The sequence below is a fragment of the Ovis aries genome, chromosome 1, assembly GCF_016772045.2.
Source record: "Ovis aries strain OAR_USU_Benz2616 breed Rambouillet chromosome 1, ARS-UI_Ramb_v3.0, whole genome shotgun sequence".
Classification (NCBI taxonomy): domain Eukaryota; kingdom Metazoa; phylum Chordata; class Mammalia; order Artiodactyla; family Bovidae; genus Ovis; species Ovis aries.
Genome location: NC_056054.1, coordinates 139,428,846 through 139,451,844, shown reverse-complemented (window position 1 = coordinate 139,451,844; position 22,999 = coordinate 139,428,846). Strand labels below are relative to the sequence as shown.

The 22,999-nt window shown below is 35.7% G+C and overlaps 1 protein-coding gene across 1 annotated transcript in view; it reads right to left on the bottom strand.

The window, feature by feature from the left end:
- The window catches only part of TMPRSS15 (transmembrane serine protease 15), a 156,076-nt gene that overhangs the window by 72,305 nt on the left and 60,772 nt on the right, over positions 1-22,999 (bottom strand). Inside the window, exons 10-14 of the mRNA XM_042230017.2 lie at positions 15,763-15,903; positions 14,927-15,076; positions 7,080-7,185; positions 6,583-6,733; positions 4,168-4,303 (exon numbers count right to left, since the gene is read on the bottom strand). Coding sequence (XP_042085951.1) covers positions 4,168-4,303; positions 6,583-6,733; positions 7,080-7,185; positions 14,927-15,076; positions 15,763-15,903 — 684 coding nt within the window. The remainder of the gene's footprint in view (positions 1-4,167; positions 4,304-6,582; positions 6,734-7,079; positions 7,186-14,926; positions 15,077-15,762; positions 15,904-22,999) is intronic.

Here is a 22,999-nt window from a genome sequence, read left to right as displayed (position 1 = left end):
TGACTTAGCATTTCTCTTCTGAATAGCAATCTTGGAAAATTCAATACTTTAAAGGTCTTTTAAAAATAATAAAATCCTGAAGAAGTACTTTTTGAAATATATTTCAAATGTAATTTTACATCATATAACTGATTAGTAAGTATCTCTGTTCATTGGCCTTATAAGATGAGTATCAGTTACTTCTGGTATATAAATGGATGTAAGAAATTGGCAGAGGCACTTTCAGCCATTCTAAACATGATGACACCGTTGATTTTAATGGTAGTGTTGCTATAGCAGAGATGTAGCATGTGCTTCTCAATAGAGGAGCCAAAGACTCATGAAATGTAATTCTGGAGATCAAGGTCCTGCTGTGTCATTTAATAAGCCATCTCCACTCAGAGAATGAGAGTCAAATAGCCTCTTGATATGGGGAACACTATTCAGGGTTGTTAAACTTTCTCATTTTTCTTTTTTTTGGAGCTGTTCTCTCAAAGATTTGTTTTCTGACTAAGTTCTTCCTATGCCAGTAGGGATCTTCACTGCATGCAATATGTAAATAATATGCAGTACTTTGCAAAGTGGTTGTCAGGGATAGATATTTTCCTTGAGGCACATCATTTTTAATCCATGCTTAACCCTCTAACATAAATGAGATATGTGTCAATGTGGAGGCATTTACTGTATGGTGGAAAGGAGAGTCAGGCCTTCACTTACAATAAAAGGGTTCAAATTAAAGTTATTTCTGTCAAGATATTTCAAGCAAGAAGTAACGGTGATAAAGGTAGGTTTCTGATTGTTACTTTTATGTGAGGGAAATAATAAGTGCAGTTTAACAAATACTACTCACATTAATATTTGAATATGTTCAAAGGGGCTAATTTTTAAAATTAGGAATTTTCTTGTAATCATAGTAATACATAAGTCCTACAATATTACAGACAACATTTTAAAAGATTAGGTTGCTATATAAAAAGAAAATTTGGAGTTTGGTTTGTCAAAATTTTTATTTCCATTCACAAGTTACAGTGACCAGTCATAATATAAAAATTTTTATTATATTTGTGGCAATAAAGGTCAATTTTTATTCCCAGTGATTTTCATTTTATTTATAATTAATAGCAATCTAGCCAATAATAGATCTAATAAGTAGGCTGTTTTGAAGGTAAAAGAATAAAACAATAGAATAGTGAAAAACACTGATAGGAGCATATGAGTGCAGTTAATTTGGAATTTGCTAAGAGTTTGAATATTGAATCATACTAATGATATAAAAGGCAAGCAGATCTACATGACCATCAATTATAAAATAATTGAATAGGTACTAATTCATTTTACATGAATAACAAGAGTCAAAGATTATTTAGCTCTAAGTATAATACCAAGCCCATGAAACTTTCCAAATTAACTTTTATTTTGTTTTTGGAAATGGAAAATGGCTTAATAATGTCCAAATAGAACAAAACTGTAGCAAAAATTGTTTAACTGTTTTACAATAGTTAAAACTAGCTTCTTCTTCTTCTTCTTTTTTTTAATTAGTTTTAAGAGTTCAGAAATAAGCCAGGGGCTAAAATGTGAATTTCTTTTTGTATTATCTACAGTATTTAGTGGGCTTCTCAGGTGGCACTGGTGGTAAAGAACCCGCCTGCCAAGGCAGGGTTTGTAAGAGATGCAGGTTCAATCCCTGGGTCAGGGAAAATCCCCTGGAGAAGGAAATGGCAATCCACTCTAGTATTCTTGCCTGGAGAATCCCATAGACAGAGGAGCATCCTTAGACAGAGGAGCCTGGCAGGCTACAGTCACAGGGGCACAAAGAGTGGGACAGGACCGAAGTGACTTAGCACACACGCATGCATACTATTTAGTAAGGACTTGTGATGAATCATTCTGATTGTGTTGCAAGTTGGCATTATATTTGTGTAATGGAATGTTTACTTTTTAAAGTGTTCTTAATATAGTCCCCATATTTAAATTACTTGTGCCAATGTCACAGGGCAAAAATGATAGAGCTGATATAGCAGCAAGTGATAAAAAGAAAAGGAAAAAAAAAATCCCTGCAGTTTGGAAAACTGAACTTATATTTCCCTAAACAGGGCACAACCTGAATCCCTAGAAACAACAGAGAAAAATGGCCTTAGCTAGTCAGTTACTCGACTGGCAATATTTTCTTATTTAAATGCTCTCTAAGAGCCAAAGAAAAGACTATTAGGCAGTCAGCCATGGTTTCCTTTTGTTTCTGCTTAAACAAACCGCGGATCTGGAACCAGAAAAGCTCTGCTCAAATAAGAATTTCACTGAACCAATTGCAAATGTCATTTGAATGAAATTGTTCAGAATGCATTTGATGGTAATTAAAATTTTTTGCTGTGCTAAATATTGCCCTGAAGTGAACCATTTGGAAACTGGAACAGATACACTCTGGGCAAATTCTAAAGTTTATACTTTAAAATCAGATGAATTATTCTACTGTTATAATTTCAATATGGTGAAAATATGCAGGTATATCATGCTTCCTTGACATTGAGGTATTATATTTTTCTCTTTCATGTTGGAATAGATTAAGTGAACTATGCATTACGCAGATAAAGTTTTAATACAAAAAATTAAAGTTTTAATTATATATGTATGATTTTACAGATAAAAGTTATCTCAAAGTTATCTCAAATTTTCTATTTTGTATAGTGATGAAATTTGGCTACTTTTAAAATATCAATTCTATGAAACTATGTTACTTTCACCTAGAAAAGTTTTCTTCCTGACAACTTACTGAGGAATAGAGAAACAGCTAACAGAAAAGATTGTGAAGACAGTCTATTTTTCAAATGATTGCAGTATCAAAATAGCAAGATGTTGGTAATGTTTGGTATCCGTAGCAATTATTTATCAAATCAGAAATTATTTTAATGATTTTAATACTTTTGCATATAAAAAGTTTTATATAATAGACCAGAAGGATGTGAGACTCCTTCACAAAATCAAGTGAGACAATTATTTTTAAACAATGTTTTGAAGCCCAAATTATTGGTTTCAGACTGATATTTTCTCTATCGTTAGCCCCACCATCATTTGCAAGCTTTATTTCTGGTATTAAAATTTTGTTTGGCAGAAATGTTTTTGTTACCAAAAGGAACAAACAGCTGAGAGAGAGAGAGGTTTTAGTTTATACCTAACAGTATTTATTGATGATCTATATATGCAATATTAAGAACCAGACAACAGTGAATCAAAGGTGATTAAGATCCAGAGTTTGGTGTCAAGAAGACAATTTTGGGGGCAATATTATTGTATAGCAATGACTGAGCATGCACACATACAGGCACACTTGGTATTTTCCTTCTTTTGTTTCAATTTTTTTATGTCATTCTGTTGCTTGATCTTAGTGTTTCCTTGAAGCTTTTTCCAGCTCACACTCTCTTCCCCAAAGTACTCTACCACTTAAGTCTCTCATGTATTAATTTTAGGTGCACATAGTTATATGTTGCTTTTTGTATTTAATATTATATGGATTATTCTTCCTTGTAATAGTGGTTATTGATATATCTTACATTTTCTTATGAAGTGCTTTGTATGCAATATTTATAAAATTTGAATGACTGTTTCAAATATTGAAGAATTTATGTATAATCCATACATGCACCTAGCATTGTGTGCATGCTAAGTCACTTCAGTCATGTCTGACTCTGTGTGATCCTATGGACTATTGCCCACCAGGCTCCTCTGTCTATGGGATTCTCCAGGCAAGAATACTGGAGTTGAGTTGCCATGCCCTCCTCCAGGGGATCTTTCTGACTAGGGCTTGAATCTACGTCTCTTACTTCTCCTGCAGTGGCAGATTTTTTTTTTTTTTTTTTTTTTAGCACTAAGGCCACTTGGGAAGCCCCACACCTAGCATTAGTTTGTATTAAATTGAAAACAAAATGGCAATCAGCACCTAAATTATTTTCAAAAATGAAAATGTACTAAAACTATCATAAACATAAGCATAACAGGATGTACAGTATTATTTCATTAGTGATCTATATTTAGTGTGTAATATTTTACTAGTTTCCATTTTACTTATATCTTAAAGTTTCTGATTTTCAGTGAAAAGACAGCACTATGACAAGATAATAAAAAAGAAGTCAGAGAGAGATCTACCTGGAAATACTAATAACCTAATTAGGGAAAACACACTTTAAGGTTACTTACTGGGAAGTTCTGGAGGAAGAGTTGGGACTAACGTTGGTTCTGGATAGACACTCACATTGCAAATCCCATATGTTAGGCTAATGTCATCCAATGCTATATCACTCAGGAACTGGTTTTTAAACCCATAGAAAGCAACCTGTAATTTAGAGAGGTACATAAAATGATTCCACTTTAATCTTTTCTGATTGATTCTTCTTGTAGCCCAGTATTCTCTGGAGAATCAATACTGTCATGTCCAAGTAAATGTGGACAAGTTATCACACAGTGAAATATTGCTTTTCAAGGTCCTTCGGCTGAGCCCAGCTCCCTAACTATGCGTTCACGGTGGTCTAAATTTTTGCTAGTGTCTTCTTTCTGTGTTAGGCAACATCTTCACAATTTCTCTGTCTCTAGCTCTTTCTTTCATGATATTGTCATGCTCCACTGTACTCTGTCACATATACACGTCGTCTTGCAGGGACAGCAACCTTATTCTAGGTTCCTTCCACAACATTATTAAAAATCCAGGCAGCTGTCTGCCTTCCTAGAGCATATAACCCTGAAGAGAGTAAAAGTCACTCTGTCATGTCCAACTCTTTGCAATCTCTTGGACTATACAGTCCATGAATTTTTCCAGGCCAGAATACCGGAGTGGATAGCCTTTCTCTTCTTCAGGGGATATTTCCAACCCAGGAATTGAACCAGGGTCTCCTGCATTGCAGGTGGATTCTTTACCAACTGAGCTATCCTAGAAACCCTTAGAGCATACAGCCCTGAAGAGAAGACACATTGATTAGGTAATTTAAAAGAAAGAAGAAGAAAACAAGAGAAAATATGAATATGATATAGTTCTTCAGAGCCAGATAGTGGCTCTAGTGGTAAAGAATCTGCCAGTGCAGGAGACACAAGAGAGTTAGATTCCTGGGCTGGGAAGATCCCCTGGAGTGGGGAAGGCCTGCTGGTACTGGTCGTAATTGACCTGGGAAGTTTGTGTGAGATATATTACAAAGGTGATGACCAGAGGACATAGACCCAGACCTGGGGGAAGGCCCGGTGTTCAGATGAAACACATTAGGTTCTTAAGAACAGTGGGTATTTTTGACTGGACTTTGTTGGATCCTCTCCTGTCTGGGTAAGGAAAGACATAAACTGAATACCTGATGTGCTAACTGCTATGCAAGGCGCATTGTATGCATTATCTTATTTACTTTTTCTGACACTAATTAAATTGAATTTACAGTCATCTATTCACTGGTTTGTTCATTCATTCTACCTACTTCACGGTATCTTTGCCTTTCAGATACACACAAGTTGAATGTCAAAGAGACTAAAGTAACTTTTTCAAGATTGTGTAACTGAAGTGGCAAAGCCAAAGTGTAAATATTTATGGAACTCAGTCCTCTTACTCTGCCTGATGAAAAAGTGGATGCAGTTTTGTGACTTTTAAGACTCTCCATGAGTTGCCCAAGATTTAGTTACTGCAATACCTGTCTTCCTGTTTTTGCCATCTTTTTGTTCCTTCATGTTCCATTTTACTTTACTCTTCCTTGAATTGTCAGAAAATTAAGGTGGAAAAGAAAACTTTACAGAATTATAGAATCAGAAGAAAGAGGATAAGGAAAAAGGATAGGAAAACAACAACAAAAAAGAAAGCTGGGAGGAATACAAATGAGAGTCATTGATTATCGCCTGCTTTATATCAAGTCACAGGAAAGCACTGAATCTTCACTGATGACAATGTCTGTCCAAACATACATCTTCTGAAAGTTATACTCTTGTATCTGAAATTGCCCAATTAAAACATTGTTAATTTGGTCAAGCTATTAGCTTATATGATCCTATATTTTAATTGCAAACACCCTTGGGAAGAGAACACATTAAGCTATTATGTGAAAAATTAATTCACCCTAAAGTGAAATAAATGATCAGAAACTTCCCAATGATACAGCTCATAGAACTTGTCTCTAGAGGAAATATGTAGCGATTAAGTCAGAATGGGGCAGCGTGTGTGGATACTGGTGGGTGTGGATGTCCTAACAGGAAAAGGTGATTCCCTAGAAAAGTGTATGGGTCATTTAGGTGGTGTTTTTGAAAAGTTGGAAAACCGAGTTAGGCAGTGGGATAGGAAGACATGGTTGGCTTGTGCTAGAAAGTTGCTGAAGAAAGCTGAAATATCCTTCAAGTTCTCTATGAATTTTATGGCTCATTATAAGTAGTACTTCCATGTAGTAAATTGTTCCCAGTAAGTGGTTTTTAATGTCAGTGAATAATTGAAAATAGAGGAACTCAAATATTAAAAAAAGAGGAAGATAAGGAAAGAAGAGAAAATGACTTAGCTATAGCCAGAAAGTAAGTTGCTTTTCACATATCACCATAAACAATAATTGTATCACCATTTTATAATACAAATACATGGTTATAAAGTGTTTTGCCCACCTTAAATTCCACTGTTTCATTTAATGTTACTTGTCCATAGTTCCAATTTTGTCCATAATTTCCTTCTTTTTGGAAAATTGTCTTCTCTGTGTTTTGGTCACTGCTGATATTAATGCTTAGTTTGTAAACATTTTCACCATACATATAATACCTAGTTTGGAAACAAGCAAAAATTAATCAATTCCTACAACATTAGGAGAAATATATATATATTCACATATATGTAGATATATTCACATATATGTAGATATATTCACATATATGTAGATATATTAGGGTTCTTCTAAATCCTTCACTCAAATACCTCTTTTCTCTTGGGTGAGGGAGCTGCTAGAGAAAAGAAAGTTTTCAGTATTTGCTGCTTTATGAATGGGAAAAGTAATGACTAGTGCGTTAAAACTTGGAGCAACATCTTTGTAAAATTTGAGCTTGGCAATGTAAGAAAAGCAACATCCCTCATTAAATAAGATATTACTTAACATGTGTCTACAACATACCAGAAACTAAGGCAGGCTTGTTCGGGAGTGGGATCTAAAGGGAGAGTTAAAAGTCCTACTCTTTCTCGTCTTCCTCCTGGTCCAGTTGGGGTGGAAATGTAAAATCCTGTAAAAAACAACAGAAATATTTGCTTCACTTAAATATTAGCAATTATTTTGGTGTGAAATGATAGTTGTGCTTTCCTTCTATATAATTTATAAACAGGAAAGCACAACTTTAACATGAAAATATCAAGAAACATGTTTAGATAGAATGGAAAGGAGCTATACTACAAGCCAGAAGGCAACTTCCATAATCAATTATTTAAGAAAGTCACTTCTCAACTTTGGGCTTCCCAATAGCCTTGAACTGGAACATCCTTAAGGATATAATAAAATCTAAGTTACTAAGAGTTCACATGACTGTTTCATCTTATTACTTTGAGCAAATACCACTTTAGTTCCAATTTATTAGATGTTTTGAGTATTCACTCCTTTAGAGACAATAGGACCATGAAGATATTTAGATATGCTGATGGACTAACTCACTGAAGGCAAGTACTTAAATACAAATTCAAAGGGAAAGTTCAATTTCTTCTACTGGAGTTCCCCTTACAATTGTACCTGTCACTAATTTTTGAGGTCATTTAAGTCAAATTAACATCTTCAGAAAATCCTTATTGGTCTTCCCAACTAGATGTGACTCTTGAATTCTTAGTTACACTTGTACTTCTGATGTCACTTAGAGTATTCCACCGTGTATTAAATTTATATTCATATGTGATGTTAAAAACTTGTTAGAAGTTTGGATAAAAGAAAGACATTTGGTACATTTTCTTAATTCTCTGTGTGGATTAGCTAAATATTATTTAATATATTCATGCTACATTAATTTGGCTTTTTATTTTTAAATTTATTAAACTACTACACAATTGAAATAATTAAATAGGTATTTTCCACACCCTATGGGGAATTATAGGTTAAATGATAATTCTTTTATAATATCTTTGAGAATTCTTGGAATTAACCTCAGAGTCAGCTTCAAAATTTGTAAGTTAAGCATTCAGTGAGTTTTTGTGAGCCATTTGGTTTCTCTTACAACGTCCATCTATCCTTTTATTCTGCTTGTTTCTTCATGAACTGAATCTAACCTCTGCCCCTCAAACACTCCAGTCTCCAAAAAAGTTGTAGTACTACTTCCCTTTCAAAGAGGAGTAGTGTTGGATGTTGATGTAGAGACAGCAGAAATTGCAGAGAGGGTAGAACTTTCTGGAAAACTGGAGGGCCATCTCAGAAAGAAAACGCTATTCTAAGAATCACTTTGTGAGTTTGTGGGTGGATATAAAATTAACTGAAGCTTCCCTGATGGCTCAGATGGTAAAGTGTCTGTCTTTGATCCGGGAGACCCGGGTTCAATCCCTGGGTTGGGAAGATCCTGGAGAAAGAAATAGCAATCCACTCCAGTACTACTGCCTGGAAAATCCCATGGACAGAGGAGCCTGATAGGCAACAGTCCATGGGGTTGCAAAGAGTTGGACACAAATCTGGTAGATAAATATCAAAAGTTTTAGATTGAGAATGGTGCAAATTCAGCCAGATTCTCTCAATATTAAAGAGCAACATTATTTTCTGAAATTCAACATCACAGGAAAGATAAGGACATAAGAACAATTTTACTTTGAAACACTGAAATTACTCTTATTTTAGAATAGGTTTATAGGCTAAATAAAATGCAGATATCCCAAAGACTTAACATACTTTTGAAAATTGAATCTATAACTATTTTCCTCTCTGATATAATATTTAGAATAGTATTGCAGCCAATTTGTTTCTGTTGAATGTTTCTGTGGTAGGCAAAGAAAATAGTTATGATACCTAATATGTGTAAAGCATTCTTCATGTCAGGCATTTTCCTAAGATTTTTAAAAACATATTAAGTTAATGTTCATAATATTCCTCCAAAGCCAGGTTCTATTATCATCAACCCACTTTCCCAATGAGGAAACTGAGATAGATGATGAGATGATTAATGATGACGAGTCATCTAACAGAGTAGATGTAAATGCAGAGCTCAAATGTAAACCTAGCTATGACTTCAGGGTCTCTATTTTAAGGATCCTTACTACTATACAGTGCTAGCTAGCCCCCAAGTGTTGGAATGATTATGATTTCATTGAGAAAGGCCAACAAAAAATACTTTCTTCATCTCTTCTAGCTGTTTTGTGACTCCTCCATTTCTGAAATTTTTATGTTACTCATCTCGTATCCCTGAATGTTCTGGACAAATGGGTCTCTGCTGAGCACCCCAGGCTGCTGCCCTGTATCACCACCAATGTCTCCACCAGTTGCTTTTGTTTCTAAGAAGAACAGAGAAACGGAGCATTGACAAAGATTTCAAAGCAGGTGCTCCACCAGGATAAACTTCTTCAGAAAGACTTAGAGTTAAAGGGTTTAGCTGTTCTTCCCTAAAGCAGTGTTAATTCAAAGTTTATCTGTTTCATTTAGGCCTACCTGTCATTTAAAGTGAAAGTAAAGAACAAAAAAAAAAAAATCCTGCATGGATAAGAGGAACAGCAGGAAAGACTTAATTCCCTTCCATCTCAGAGGCAGGATGTCTGACACATAAAAAGCAAGCTGGAAGAAAAATACCCCTTGGAGGGGAATGACTGCTAGATTATGAAATCACTGGTATGAGACTTGGGAAGGACCTATTAAGGCCTCTCATCCATTCTCATTACACTGCTGCCTCTGGCGGGCTCTCAACTGCTCTGACTCATCTCATTTTAAATAACTCCTGCTTCACAACCTTCTCTTGAGACTGCATTTCCAACCCAACTATTTAAAACCTCCACCTGACATTCAACCTGTCTCACTTTGGTCAGTTTCATCTTATTTCTTTTGTGATTTAATCTGTTGGCAAGCTGAAATCATTTTTCTCCTCTAATGTACTTATAGTCTTCAAATACCAGTGGAATGATTTTCTCTCTTATTATGATGACATAAAAGGAGAAAATGATAATTTGAACATCAAAGATTTCAACTACATAAAAGCTATCTGTCAGAGTCAATAGATATAGGTGCTTTCTGTACTTCCCTCTAACTACTTCAAGTGTGAGAGAGAATTTTTTTTTTATTATAGCTAAGGAAAAAAGTGGTCAAATTATTTGACTGTTTTAGGGCAGGATTCTCTAGAGAGTTGGGGGTGATTATGACCTGGGGGTTAATCTTCAACTGTGCAGATTACTAATTTATCCCTAGAGGACCAGGCTGTAGGAAATCACTGATTCAAAGGAGAATAATTATTCATAAGATGATGCATGTCATAATATTTAGTTTTAAGCATGTAAGTCTAATGAGATTGGCCATCTATGCAGAGCGTATATGTATTTTTTTTTATCCATAGGGTCACACTGGTAACTAATTTAGCAGGATCCTATTAACATTACTTTTAGATTATATCCAGAATCTGACCTAATATCACCACATGTGAGTCCCATGGCCTCTTTTCTGGATTAAGTGATAACTTTTCACTGGTTTCCTTGACAACTCTCTTGCCCTTCCATAAACTATTCTACCAATTGAAGTGAATCTTCTCATTCCTACACTTAAACGTCAGTGGCTCCTCACTTCACTGGGGAAAAGGGCAGAGCCACGGAAGATTCATTATTATCTGAACCCTATTGGCCCTATTGATTCTGTTTCAGCAATGCTGGTTTCCTGGCTTTCCTTCATGCAGGTCAGGCATGCGTCTTTTAGAGCCTTTACTCTGCATGTTTCCTATGCTTGGAGTAATCTGTATGTCCCGTAAAGTTTTGATTCAAATGTCACTTATTGTTTCAATGAGACTTAAACTAATGACTGTATTTTAATTTGCAGAAACACCTCAACATCTGCCCTCCCCATTGGCCTTACCAAGCTCTGTATTTTCCCCTAAGTACTCATTAACATTAAACAGATGCCCAAAATGTAACGATTTGTGATGCATAGTGCTTATTTTCTGTTTTTCTTTGCTATAAAATGTGTTCTGTAAGAGAAGAAAATCTGGTTTCTTTTATTCACAGATACATCCAGAGGTCTTGAATAGGGCCTGGACTCAAAAAAATACTTCTTAAATAAAGGAGTGAATGAATACATGGAGTGGGAGTTTCAATGATTTCTTAGAGAAATAGATCAAAAGCAGTCACATTCTTGTTAAGAAATACTTCATGAACTGTAATTTGTGTGAACTGTATTTTGTTATCCTGGGCTGCATTTCTAAGGAACTAGGATTATTCAGATACATTTCTACTATAAAAAAGGTGTGCTCTTACTAGGTGTAATTTGCAATTGACATTAGATCAGCTAGTTAATTTTCAGGTTATTAAAACATGGATATTGATCTATGTAATATGTGCTGCTATACTTAGTTGCTCAGTCATGTCTGACTCTTTGCGACCCCATGGATTGTAGCCTGCCAGGCTCCTCTGTCATGGGGATCCTCCAGGCAAGAATACTGGAGTGTGTTGCCATGCCCTCTTCCAGGGAATCTTCCCAACCCAGGGATCGAACCCAGGTCTTCTGCATTGCAGGTCGATTGTTGACAGTCTGAGTCACCAGGGAATATTAAATTACAATGCACATGTGCTCAGGCTATTTTTATGTTATAAGCAATTTCATATAGTCAATCACTTATTAAAAAATGACTTATTGAGTCACAAGTGTAGACATTCACTCATTAATTAAAAATAATTTTACATGTTATACTCTGGCATTGAAAATGCACTAGCATCTCAAAGATGAAAAAGACAAGGTTCTTGTTCCTGAAGAGAACATTGTGATGAAAAGAAACAGACAAGTAAGCAGATATAAGGTCATGTGATAGGAAAAATAAAAGAGGTGCTTTAAAGCTTAATGGAAAGGAATTTTAACTTGAAAGTTCCAGAAAGGCTTTGTAGAAATTATGATGTGTGATCCATGTCCTCAATACCTAGAACCATGTTTAGTTAAAAGAAGCATTGAATATGTGTTTTTTGAATTGAATTGAAATCTCAATAGTAAAACATATTATAGGATTGATTTTGTCTAAGAAAATCATCTAAGAGCATGAATTTCTATTCTGTCCTCTTTGTAATTTTCTTTGATTTTTAAAAGGCTTCCCTGGTAGCTCAGCTGGTAAGATCAAAAGCAATGCACCTGCATTGCTTTTTTGAATTGAATCTACCTGCAATGCAGGAGACTCCAGTTTGACTCCTAGGTCTGGAAGATCTGCTGGAGAAGGGATAGGCTACCCACTCCCGTATTCTTGAGCTTCCCTGGAGGCTCAGCTGGTAAAGAATCCACCTGCAAAGCGGAGACCTGGGTTCTATCCTTGGGTTGGGAGGATCCCCTGGAGAAGGGAAAGGGTACCCAATCCAGTATTCTGGCCTGGAGAATTCCATGGACTCCATGGGGTTGCAAAGATTTGGACATGACTGAGCAACTTTCACTTTACTTTGTAAGATCCATATTACATCTGGATTTGTAGTTAGATCTACTTCTGCTTCATTGATAATGCTAAAGCCTTTGACTGCATGGATCACAACAAACTGGAACATTCTTAAAGCAATGGGAATACCAGACCACCTACCTATCTCCTGAGAAACCTGTATGCAGGTCCAGAAGCAACAGACAGGACATGGAACAGATTGGTTCAAAATTGGGAAAGGAGTATGACAAGGCTGTATATTGTCACCTTGCTTATTTAACATATATGCAGAGTAAATCACTGAAATGATGGGCTGGATGAATCACAAGTTGAAATCAGACTCTTGGGAGAAATATTAATAACCTCAGGTAGGCAGAAAATATCATTCTAATGGCAAAAAGTGAAGAGGAACTAACAAACTTCTTGATGAGGGTTAAAGAGGAAAGTGAAAAAGCTGTTTTAAAGCTCAACATTCAAAAAACTATTAATAAGATCATGGCATCCAGTTCCATCACTTCATGGCAAATGGCAGGAAAAAAAGTGGAAGCAGTGACAGATTTTATTGTCTTGGGCTTCAAAATCGTTGATGACAGTGATTACAGTCATGAAATTAAAAGACATTTTCTCCTTGGAAGGAAAGCTATGACAAAACGTGGCAGCATATTAAAAAGTAGAGATATAACTTCGCCGAAAAAGTCCATCTAGTCAAAGCTATGGTTTTTTGCATCATGTATGGTTGTGAGAGCTGGACGATAAAGAAAGCTGAGCACCAAAAAACTGATGCTTTTAAATTTTGGTGATGGAGGACTCTTCAGAGTCTCTTGGACAGAAAGGAGATCAAACCAGTCAATCCTAAAGGAAATCAATCCTGAATATTCATTGTAAAGACTGATGCTGAAGTTGAAGTTCCGATACTTTGGCCACCTGATGTGAAGAGCTGACTCATTGGGAAAAGACTCTGATGCTGGGAAAAAATAAAGGCAAAAGGAGAAAGGGGTGACAGAGGATGAGATGGTTAGAGAGCAACTCAATGGACATGAATCTCAGCAAACTCTGGGAGACAGTGAAGGACAGGGAAGGCTGGTGTGCTGCAGACCATGGGGTCGAAAGGAGTCAGACACAACTTAGCGACTGAACAACAATAACAAATATTATGAATACATGCATCCAAGGTATATGTAGTTGGCCTTTTCACTAGAAGTTCCTTATTCCTTAATAATCCCCAATAATTTCTGGGTTTCTCAGTCAAATTTTATTATCTTAATGTTAATGTTTCCACCTGAAATCCAGTTCTAATGTCTCACTTATGTGACAAATATATTTACAAAACATCACCTTTCCCTTCAGTTCAGTTCAGTTCAGTCGCTCAGTAGTGTCCTACTCTTTGCTACCCCATGGACTGCGGCAGGCCAGGTCTCCCTGTCCATCACCAACTCCCGGAGTTTACCCAAACTCATGTCCATTGAGTTGCTGATGCCATCCAACCATCTTATCCTCTAGGACCATGCTTTAGAATCAGATCTTCCATAGTTTTTCTCTTATGGTCTGAATGGTGGTCTCCCTTCTGCCCCCAATATGCTGAAACCGTAAGCCCAAATGTGATGAGAGTAGAGATGGGTCCTTTGGAGGGTAACCACTTCATGAAGATGAGCACTCATGATGGAATAAGTGACCTTGTAAGAAGAGACAGGAGAGATCTCTCTCTATGTTCTCTCTCTCTGCTACATGAGGATATACTAAGAAGGCTGGTGTCTGTGAACCAAAAGGAGGGCTCTCATCAGAACCACACCATGCTGGCACCCTGACCTCGGACTTCCTGTCTTCAGATTGTGAAAAATATTGATTGTTTAAGAAATCAATCTCTAAAATTCAGTTATAGCAGCCTGAACAGTCTAAGAAGGCTTATCAGAAGTAAACCTGCCTCGTTATCTGTATTTCAAGATGGTATGATATTGATCTATTGAAAAGTCTTAAAAAACTAATTTCAGCAAAGCTGCAAGGCACAAGGTCAATATCCAAAATCAACTGGATTTCTCTACACTAGCAGTGAACAATGAGAAAGTGAAATTAAGACATAGTAGACCAAAGTTCAGAAAAGTTAATTACCTCGCACAAGTCCACTTAGTTAATAATAAAGTGGCAAATCTAGGGTGACAACCCGCCTCTTTGTCTCTAATGGCCTCTGTGTTCTTTTCAACATTTCGTGAATATACAAGGTAAAAAACACATTTCTTGAAATACTTTTACTTGCCTAACTGATACCATTTTCAGTTAAACTCATTCTATTAGTTCATGATCAAAAAAAAAATCTGCATTTAATACTGTTCAATTTGCATTTAAATTTGCATTTAATACTGCTCAATTTGAACTGTGGAACAAGACACTGCACTTTCTTCTTGGTTTCTGAATTAAATATGAATTATACCTGACTCATTGCCAAAAGTGTGGTCAAAAGTTGGTCCAGTAGATGGAGGAAAGGTGCTTCCCTGAGTCCTTTCCCACTCGTTGTCATCATTTAGATCCTGGATCCAGAAACAGAAGCCATCTTCAAAATTACAGTTGATTTTCTCATAATCTGTAAATTAAAAATTTGCTTAAAATTGAGTCAATGATATGACTAAGTATAATAGATTGAATTGAAAAAATATATACTCATACCGTTTATAATCAAGTGGCATGCACAGAATTATTTTTTAAAATTAATGCTGGCTGTTTAATTTGATTTAGTTAAAAAAAAAAAAAAAACAGCTTTTGTTGCCAACAGTGTTAATGTTTCTTATGCCCCATTACGGCTTTAGCCAAGACAAGCCTTTTGCTCTTATTGTTCTTTAAATTTTATAGCTTACCTCTGTTGACTTACCTGCATAAACTTTGTCCCCATTTTTTCTCCCCCTATCTATTTACTAAATTTAATAATCTGGTCAAAATTGAATTGATGTGGAACATTCTCAGAATTAGTTTTATGCTAATTTTAAATCTTTGAATATTTGCAGTATAAAAGTTTAATTTTTCTATTGAATTATATATTTTTTCAAATTGGTTATTTCATTGTTTTGAAGGACGTGAGTGATTTTCTAAATTCTCATTTCTTTCCAAGTATCAAGTGGAGAAAGGTGTTCATAAGAGATACTCATTGAAGAACTTGCACAATGAAACAGATAATAATCCTTTTCTAAAATATTAGGTTCTGTTGCTTTTAAAATTCCATTATAGCATTAAAGCACTTGAAGATTCAAAGGCTAAGGAATAAACAGTACTTACTATTAAGCTCTTTGCTGTTAAATGTAGTGTATGTTACTCTGAAACCAATATAATCACTTTCGTCAGATTGTATAAGAAAAGTGGCAGTAACTTGATTGGAAAAAATCCTAATTATGCCAGGATTATTTGACCAGAGAGAAGCTACAAAAAAAAAAAAGAATGTTATATGTACATATGTATCTATTTACTTATCTATTGATGTGTTCATCATTCATCTATCCATTCATCATTCTATTGATCTATCAATTTTTTATCTGATCCTAAGGATAACTGAAAGCATTAGTCCTAAAATTAATTTATTTGAAATAAAATGTCCCTTGTTCTATTATAATAATATTTCAAATTAGAAGTATATGTTAAAAAGTTATGAAACAAAAAATGACTTTAATACTATCAGTATTTCCCATGCTATACTAATAGGGGCTAATTGATGCTTTTGAACTGTGGTGTTGGAGAATACTCTTGAGAGTCCCTTGGACTGTAAGGAGATCCAACCAGTCTATCCTAAAGGAGATCAGTCCTGGGATTTCTTTGGAAGGAATGATGCTAAGGCTGAAACTCCAATACTTTGGATACCTCATGTGAAGAGTTGACTCATTGGAAAAGACTCTGATGCTGGGAGGGATTGCAGGCAGGAGGAGAAGGGGACGACAGAGGATGAGATGGCTGGATGGCATCACTGACGCGATGGACTTGAGTTTGAATGAACTCTGGGAGATGGTGATGGACAGGGAGGCCTGGTGTGCTGTGATTCATTGGGTCGCAGTCGAACACGACTGAGCAGCTGAACTGAACTGAACTGAAACTTCATCAAAATAATAGAAATGAGGGTATCTGTTTCTCTCTTTATTTATATAACTGTAGGACCTCAAATGGCACCCCACTCCAGTACTCTTGCCTGGAGAATCCCATGGACAGAGGAGCCTAGTAGGCTGCAGCCCATGGGGTCGCTAAGAGTTGGACATGACTGAGTGACTTCACTTTCACTTTTCACTTTCATGCATTGGAGAAGGAAATGGCAACCCACTCCAGTGTTCTTGCCTGGAGAGTCCCAGTGACAGCAGAGCCTGGTGGGCTACCGTCTATGGGGTCGCACAGAGTCGGACACGACTGAAGCAACATAGCAGGACCTCACAAAAATCCCAGGCAACTTAAGTATTTTTCCTACAGAATTCTATATTGATCTTGTGTGCTGTGCTTAGCCAGTCAGTCGTGTCCAACTCTTTGCAACCCCATGGACTGTTGCCATGCTTCTCTGTCCATGGCATTCTACAGGCAAGAATACTGGAGGGGGTCTCCATGCCCTCCCCTAGGGGATCTTCCCAACTCAGGGATCGAATCCAGGTCTACCACATTGAAGGCAGATTCTTTACTATCTGAGGCACCAGGGAAGCCGATATTGATCTAGTCACTTTTCTATCTTAATTCTAGCTACAAAAGGTATTATCTTTCAAAATCTTTGATTCTCACGAATTTATATAGTGCTTGAGAAATAAGTACTTATGTGATTTTTTTAAAAAGTATTGTTATATAGTATTTTCTTTTTATAAAAATTTGCTTTTAGCACATACGCTCTCAAAAGGGGTAATATTGCCTCTTAGATGGTAAAAATTATAAATAGTAAAATTTTTCAGGGGCAGAAGAAAAATTCTTAGTTTTTATAATTGCTAAAAAACTATAAATGGTAAAATTTTTATCAGAAGCAGAAGAAAAATTCTTAGATATTCATACAGTACAGGTATAGACAATATCTGAAATATTTAAATTTCATGGGTGAGCAGCAGGGGGAAAAAACATCTAAAAAGTTTCTTAGTAGGAATAATAAAATAGGGTAGGAAATAGTAGCTTAAATTTTAGTGTGACAGTTTGAACTGGGTATCAGATTCAAGTTTATGAAAGTTACTATGTTTGCAAGTTGAAGACAAAGCATCACTGTTACTTACTGACTTCCAAAGAAAAATACATTCAAAACTACTTAAAAATTCTGTGCTTATTGTGTAGAAATCAGTGAAAAATGTGATACATGCATGACAGTTTCAGTAACATCTAATGGAAAGAAAGCCATGGATAAGCTTTCACTTATATTTTACTCTTTTTCCCGATAAAGCTGTATGTCATTCTTTCAGTATTCTCTCCTGAAGAATTCCATTGGTTATTTGGATTCCTTCTACTAGCATATGTAACTGTGTAGTCTAAATGGTTGGGCTTCTCTGGTAGCTCAAATGGTAACTAATCTGCCTGCAATGCAGGAGACTGGGGTTCAATCCCATGGTAGGGAAGATCTTCCGGAGAAGGGAATGGCAACCCACTCCAGTATTCTTTTTTTGTTGTTTTTAAAGTTAATTGTCTTTAATTAACTTTAAAAAGTTTGTCTCACATACACAGATTTGTCCCACATACACACAAACAAAAGTTTGTCCCACATCTTCAACTAGCCAGAAAGGAACCTTTAAATATCTATTAATTTTTTTTTCTATTTGCTCTTTTTGTAATATAAATTTATTTATTTTAATTGGAGGTTAATTACTTTACAATATTGTATTAGTTTTGCCATACATCAACATGAATCCACCACAGGTATACATGTCACTCCAGTATTCTTGCCTGGAGAATTCCATGGGCAGAGGAGCATGCTGATCTACAGTTGATGGGGTCGCAAAGAGCTAGACATGATTGAGCAGCTAACACACACACACAATCCAATGGTTTCCACACTGAAACTTTTTGTAGTCCATAAATGTCTAGTTGTTTAAAGGATGTGAATATTTAAGAAATTTTGCTTCAAAGCTATCTGCCTATGTTTCTTGCTTTCTTTTCTATAGCAATAAAGTTTTTGGGAAAATGACTTCTGGTAGAATCTGACTGTGGCTACTGGTTCAATAGGGACTTCCTCATGCCTCAGTAGTAAAGAATCTGCCTACCAATGCAGTAGACGTGGGTTTGATCCCTGGGTCAGGAAGATACCCTGAGAAGGAAGTGGCAGCCCACTCCTATATTCATGCCTCGGAAATCCAATGGACAGAGTAGCCTGGCAGGCTAATGTCCATGGGATCGCAAAGAGGTGGATATGATTGAATGACTAATACACACACACCACACTCTGGTTATTTTTGTCATAAGACAAGTTGACAATTCAAGAGGAACCTCAAGAAGATCCATTATGTTTATTACATATCTTCAGCTATACTATTTCCATTTTTGTATGATTCAGTTTTAAAAACATAGTCTTAAACTATAACTTCCAATACTAAGAATATGATAATAACAGTCCTTTGGTCTAACAGTCCTTTGGGAATGGAATAACAGCTAAGCATTTAGGATATAAAGAAAAGAGTAATAAGTACACACACAGAAAAAATGAATTTCTGAGACTGGAAACTTGAAATTGCTTTCAGCATTCTCTAAAGGCTGTTTTTTTATGTCTTTCTTTGCAGAACCATAAATATATATATGTATTTTTGAATAAAATATTAACTGAATATTTATTATCTTCTATAATTTTCATTATAGAGGACTGGAATGTAAAAGTAGGAAGTCAAGAAACACCTGGAGTAACAGGCAAATTTGGCCTTGAGTACAGAATGAAGCAGGGCAAAGGTTAATAGAGTTTTGCTAAGAGAATGCACTGATCATAGAAAACACCCTCTTCCATGAAACAAGAGAAGACTCTACACATGGACATCATAAGATGGCCAACATCAAAATCAGATTGATTATATTCTTTGCAGCCAAAATGTAGAAGCTCTATACAGTCAGCAAAAACAAGACCGGGAGCTGACTGTGGCTCAGATCATGAACTCCTTATTACCAAATTCAGACTTAAACTAAAGAAAGTGGGGAAAACCACTAGACCATTCAAGTATGACCTAAGCCAAATCCCTTACGATTATACAGTGGAAGTGGGAAATAGATTTAAGGGACTAGATCTGATAGATAGACTGCCTGATGAAATATGGACGGAGGTTCATGATATTGTACAGGAGACAGTGATCAAGATCATCCCCAAGAAAAAGAAATGCAAAAAAGCAAAATGGCTGTCTGAAGAGGTCTTACAAATAGCTGTGAAAAGAAGAGAAGTGAAAAGCAAAGGAGAAAAGGAAAGATATGCCCATTTGAATGCAGAGTTCAAAAGAATAGCAAGAAAAGATAAGAAAGCCTTCCTCAGTGATCAGCTCAAAGAAATAGAGGAAAACAATAGAATGGGAAAGACTAGAGATCTCTTCAGGAAAAATAGAGATACCAAGGGAATATTTCATGCAAAGATGGGCTCAATAAAGGACAGAAATGGTATGGACCTAACAGAAGCAGAAGATATTAAGAAGAGGTGGCAAGAATACACAGAAGAACTATACAAAAAATCTTCACAACCCAGATGATCATGATGGTATGATCCCTCACCTAGAGCCAGACATCCTGGAATGCAAAGTCAAGTGGGCCTTAGGAAGTATCACTATGAACAAAGCTAGAGGAAGTAATGGAATTCCAGTTGAGCTATTTCAAATTCTAAAAGATGATGCTGTGAAAGTGCTGCACTAAATATGCCAGCAAATTTGGAAAACTCAGCAGTGGCCACAGGACTGGAAAAGGTCAGTTTTCATTTCAAAAAGGCAATGTCAAAGAATGCTCAAACTACTGCCCCATTGCACTCATCTCACATACTAATAAAGTAATGCTCAAAATTCTCTATCCCAGGCTTCAGCAATATGTGAACTATGAGTTTCCAGATGTTCAAGCTGGTTTTAGAAAAGGCAGAAGAACCAGAGATCAAATTGCCAACATCCGCTGGATCATTGAAAAAACAAGAGAGTTGCAGAAAACAAAAACAAAAACAAAAACATCGATTTCTGCTTTATTGACCATGTCAAAGCCTTTGTGTGGATAATAGCAAATGTGGAATATTCTGAATGAAATGGGAATACCAGACCACCTGATCTCCCTCTTGAGAAACCTATATGCAGTCAGGAAGCAACAGTTAGAACTGGACATGGAACAACAGACTGGTTCCAAATAGGAAAAGGAGTACTTCAAGGCTATATATTGTAACCCTGCTTATTTAACTTATATGCAGAGTACCTCATGAAAAACCCTGGACTGGATGAAGCACAAGCTGGAGTCAAGATTGCCGGGAGAAATATGAAAAACCTCAGATATGCAGATGACACCGCCTTTATGACAAAATGAAAAGGAAATAAAGAGCCTCTTGATGAAAGTGGAAGAGGAGACTGAAAAAGTTGGCTTAAACCTGAACACTCAAAAAACGAAGATCATTGCATCTGGTCGCATCACTTCATGGCAAAAATGGGGAAACACTGGAAACAGTGGAAACAGTGACAGACTTTTATTTTCTGGGGCTCAAAATCACTGTAGATGGTGACTTCAAACATGAAATTAAAAGATGCTTTCTCCTTGGATGGAAAGTTATGACCAACCTAGACAGCATATTAAAAAGCAGAGGCATTACTTTGCCAACAAAGGTCCGTCTAGTCAAGCCTATGGTTTTTACAGTGTTCATGTATGAATGTGAGAATTGGACTGTGAAGAAAGCTGAGCACCGAAGAATCGATGCTTTTGAACTGTGGTGTTGGAGAAGACTCTTGAGAGTCCCTAGGACTGCAAGGAGATCCAACCAGTCCATCATAAAGGAGATCAGTCCTGAGTGTTCACTGGAAGGACTTCTGTTGAAGCTGAAACTCCAATCCTTTGGCCACCTGATGCAAATGACTGACTCATTGCAAAAGACCCTGATGCTGGGAAAGATTTAAGGCGGGAGGAGAATGGGGAGACTGAGGATGAGGTAGTTGGATGGCATCACCAACTCAATGGACATGAGTTTTAGTAAATTCTAGGGGTTGGTGATGGACAGGGAGGCCTGACATGCTGCGGTTCACGGCGTTGCAAAGAGTCGGACATGACTGAACGACTTAACTGAACTAAACCATTTCAATACCCAGCACTGATAATAATTAACACTAATGAATTTAATATTGTTCCTTTATAACTACAACTTAAAGAAAACATTTTTGAACTATTCTGTTATTCTAATTTACCCTGATTCTCATACTTACCTGGAAATAAGTATTTCCAAATACTTCCTACTGCTCTCTATATCGTCTGTCTTTATGAAATGCCCATCTTCCTCTGAAACCTTCCACAAGAGAACTTTTACATCATGACTTTATATTAAAATGACTGCAAAATGCCTTTAAAATTTGTTTATACTGACATATTCCTAATCAAGTATGCAATAGCTATTTTATGGTGCTGGAAACTTGTATTTTCTTATATTTCTTTACATAATCTGATTTTCATTGCTTTAATTAAAATATCTGTTTATTTCCATGTTATAAAGTTAATTATCTTTATTCTGAATTGTAATTTAATAAAAGTAAGTTTGTACATATCTCTCACAGAAAGAAACTTACTGAAATATTTAGAAAATAGATAAAAGTATCAGCATATTTAAAAAACAAAATACCTTTAAAACTGTAATAAATATTATTGATCTCCATTGATTAACTACTATATACCATAATATATAAACCTATTGATTTGAATTTAAATAAAAAATACAAAATTTTTACAATATATCAGGCATGTGCTAGAATCTAGAGGTAAGATAGTTTAACCTATCTTCAAACAAGGTATTATTTTAAAATTTAAAATGTAATTTTAATAACAATGCCATTTCTCATATTTTTTCAAGTTAAACTAATATATTTAATTTAAGAAACTTTGAAATATTTTCATATTTCAAAAAGACCCTAAAAACTAAACAACTACCTATTTATTATAATTTAAATTAGTTTTCTTTTTTTTTCTATTTTCTATTTGGATATTTAGTTTTCTTATTGGATATTTATGATAATTATTTATGCATTATTCATATCACTAAATCTAATGACTCAAAGATTTTATTATACATTTCTGATGATCTAAGCATGTGAAAATAAGTAAAAATAGCATTCAGGCAAATTGTAGCTGTAGAGAAGAGAGCATGAGGGTAATTTCACCTACCACTTTGGCCAGTTAACCTCTATGAATTTAGTTTTTATCATCCGTAAAATAAAGATTGTAACAACACCTACATAATATGGTTTACAGGAGCTTTTTTTCGAGTTAAGGTAATGATTACACTACTTTGAATATTTCAAGTGATCAAAGTATGCTAAATTTTATTATTAACATCACATTGGCCCTTGGAGAAATTTATATGAGCTGGGTTATTTATCCAGCTATG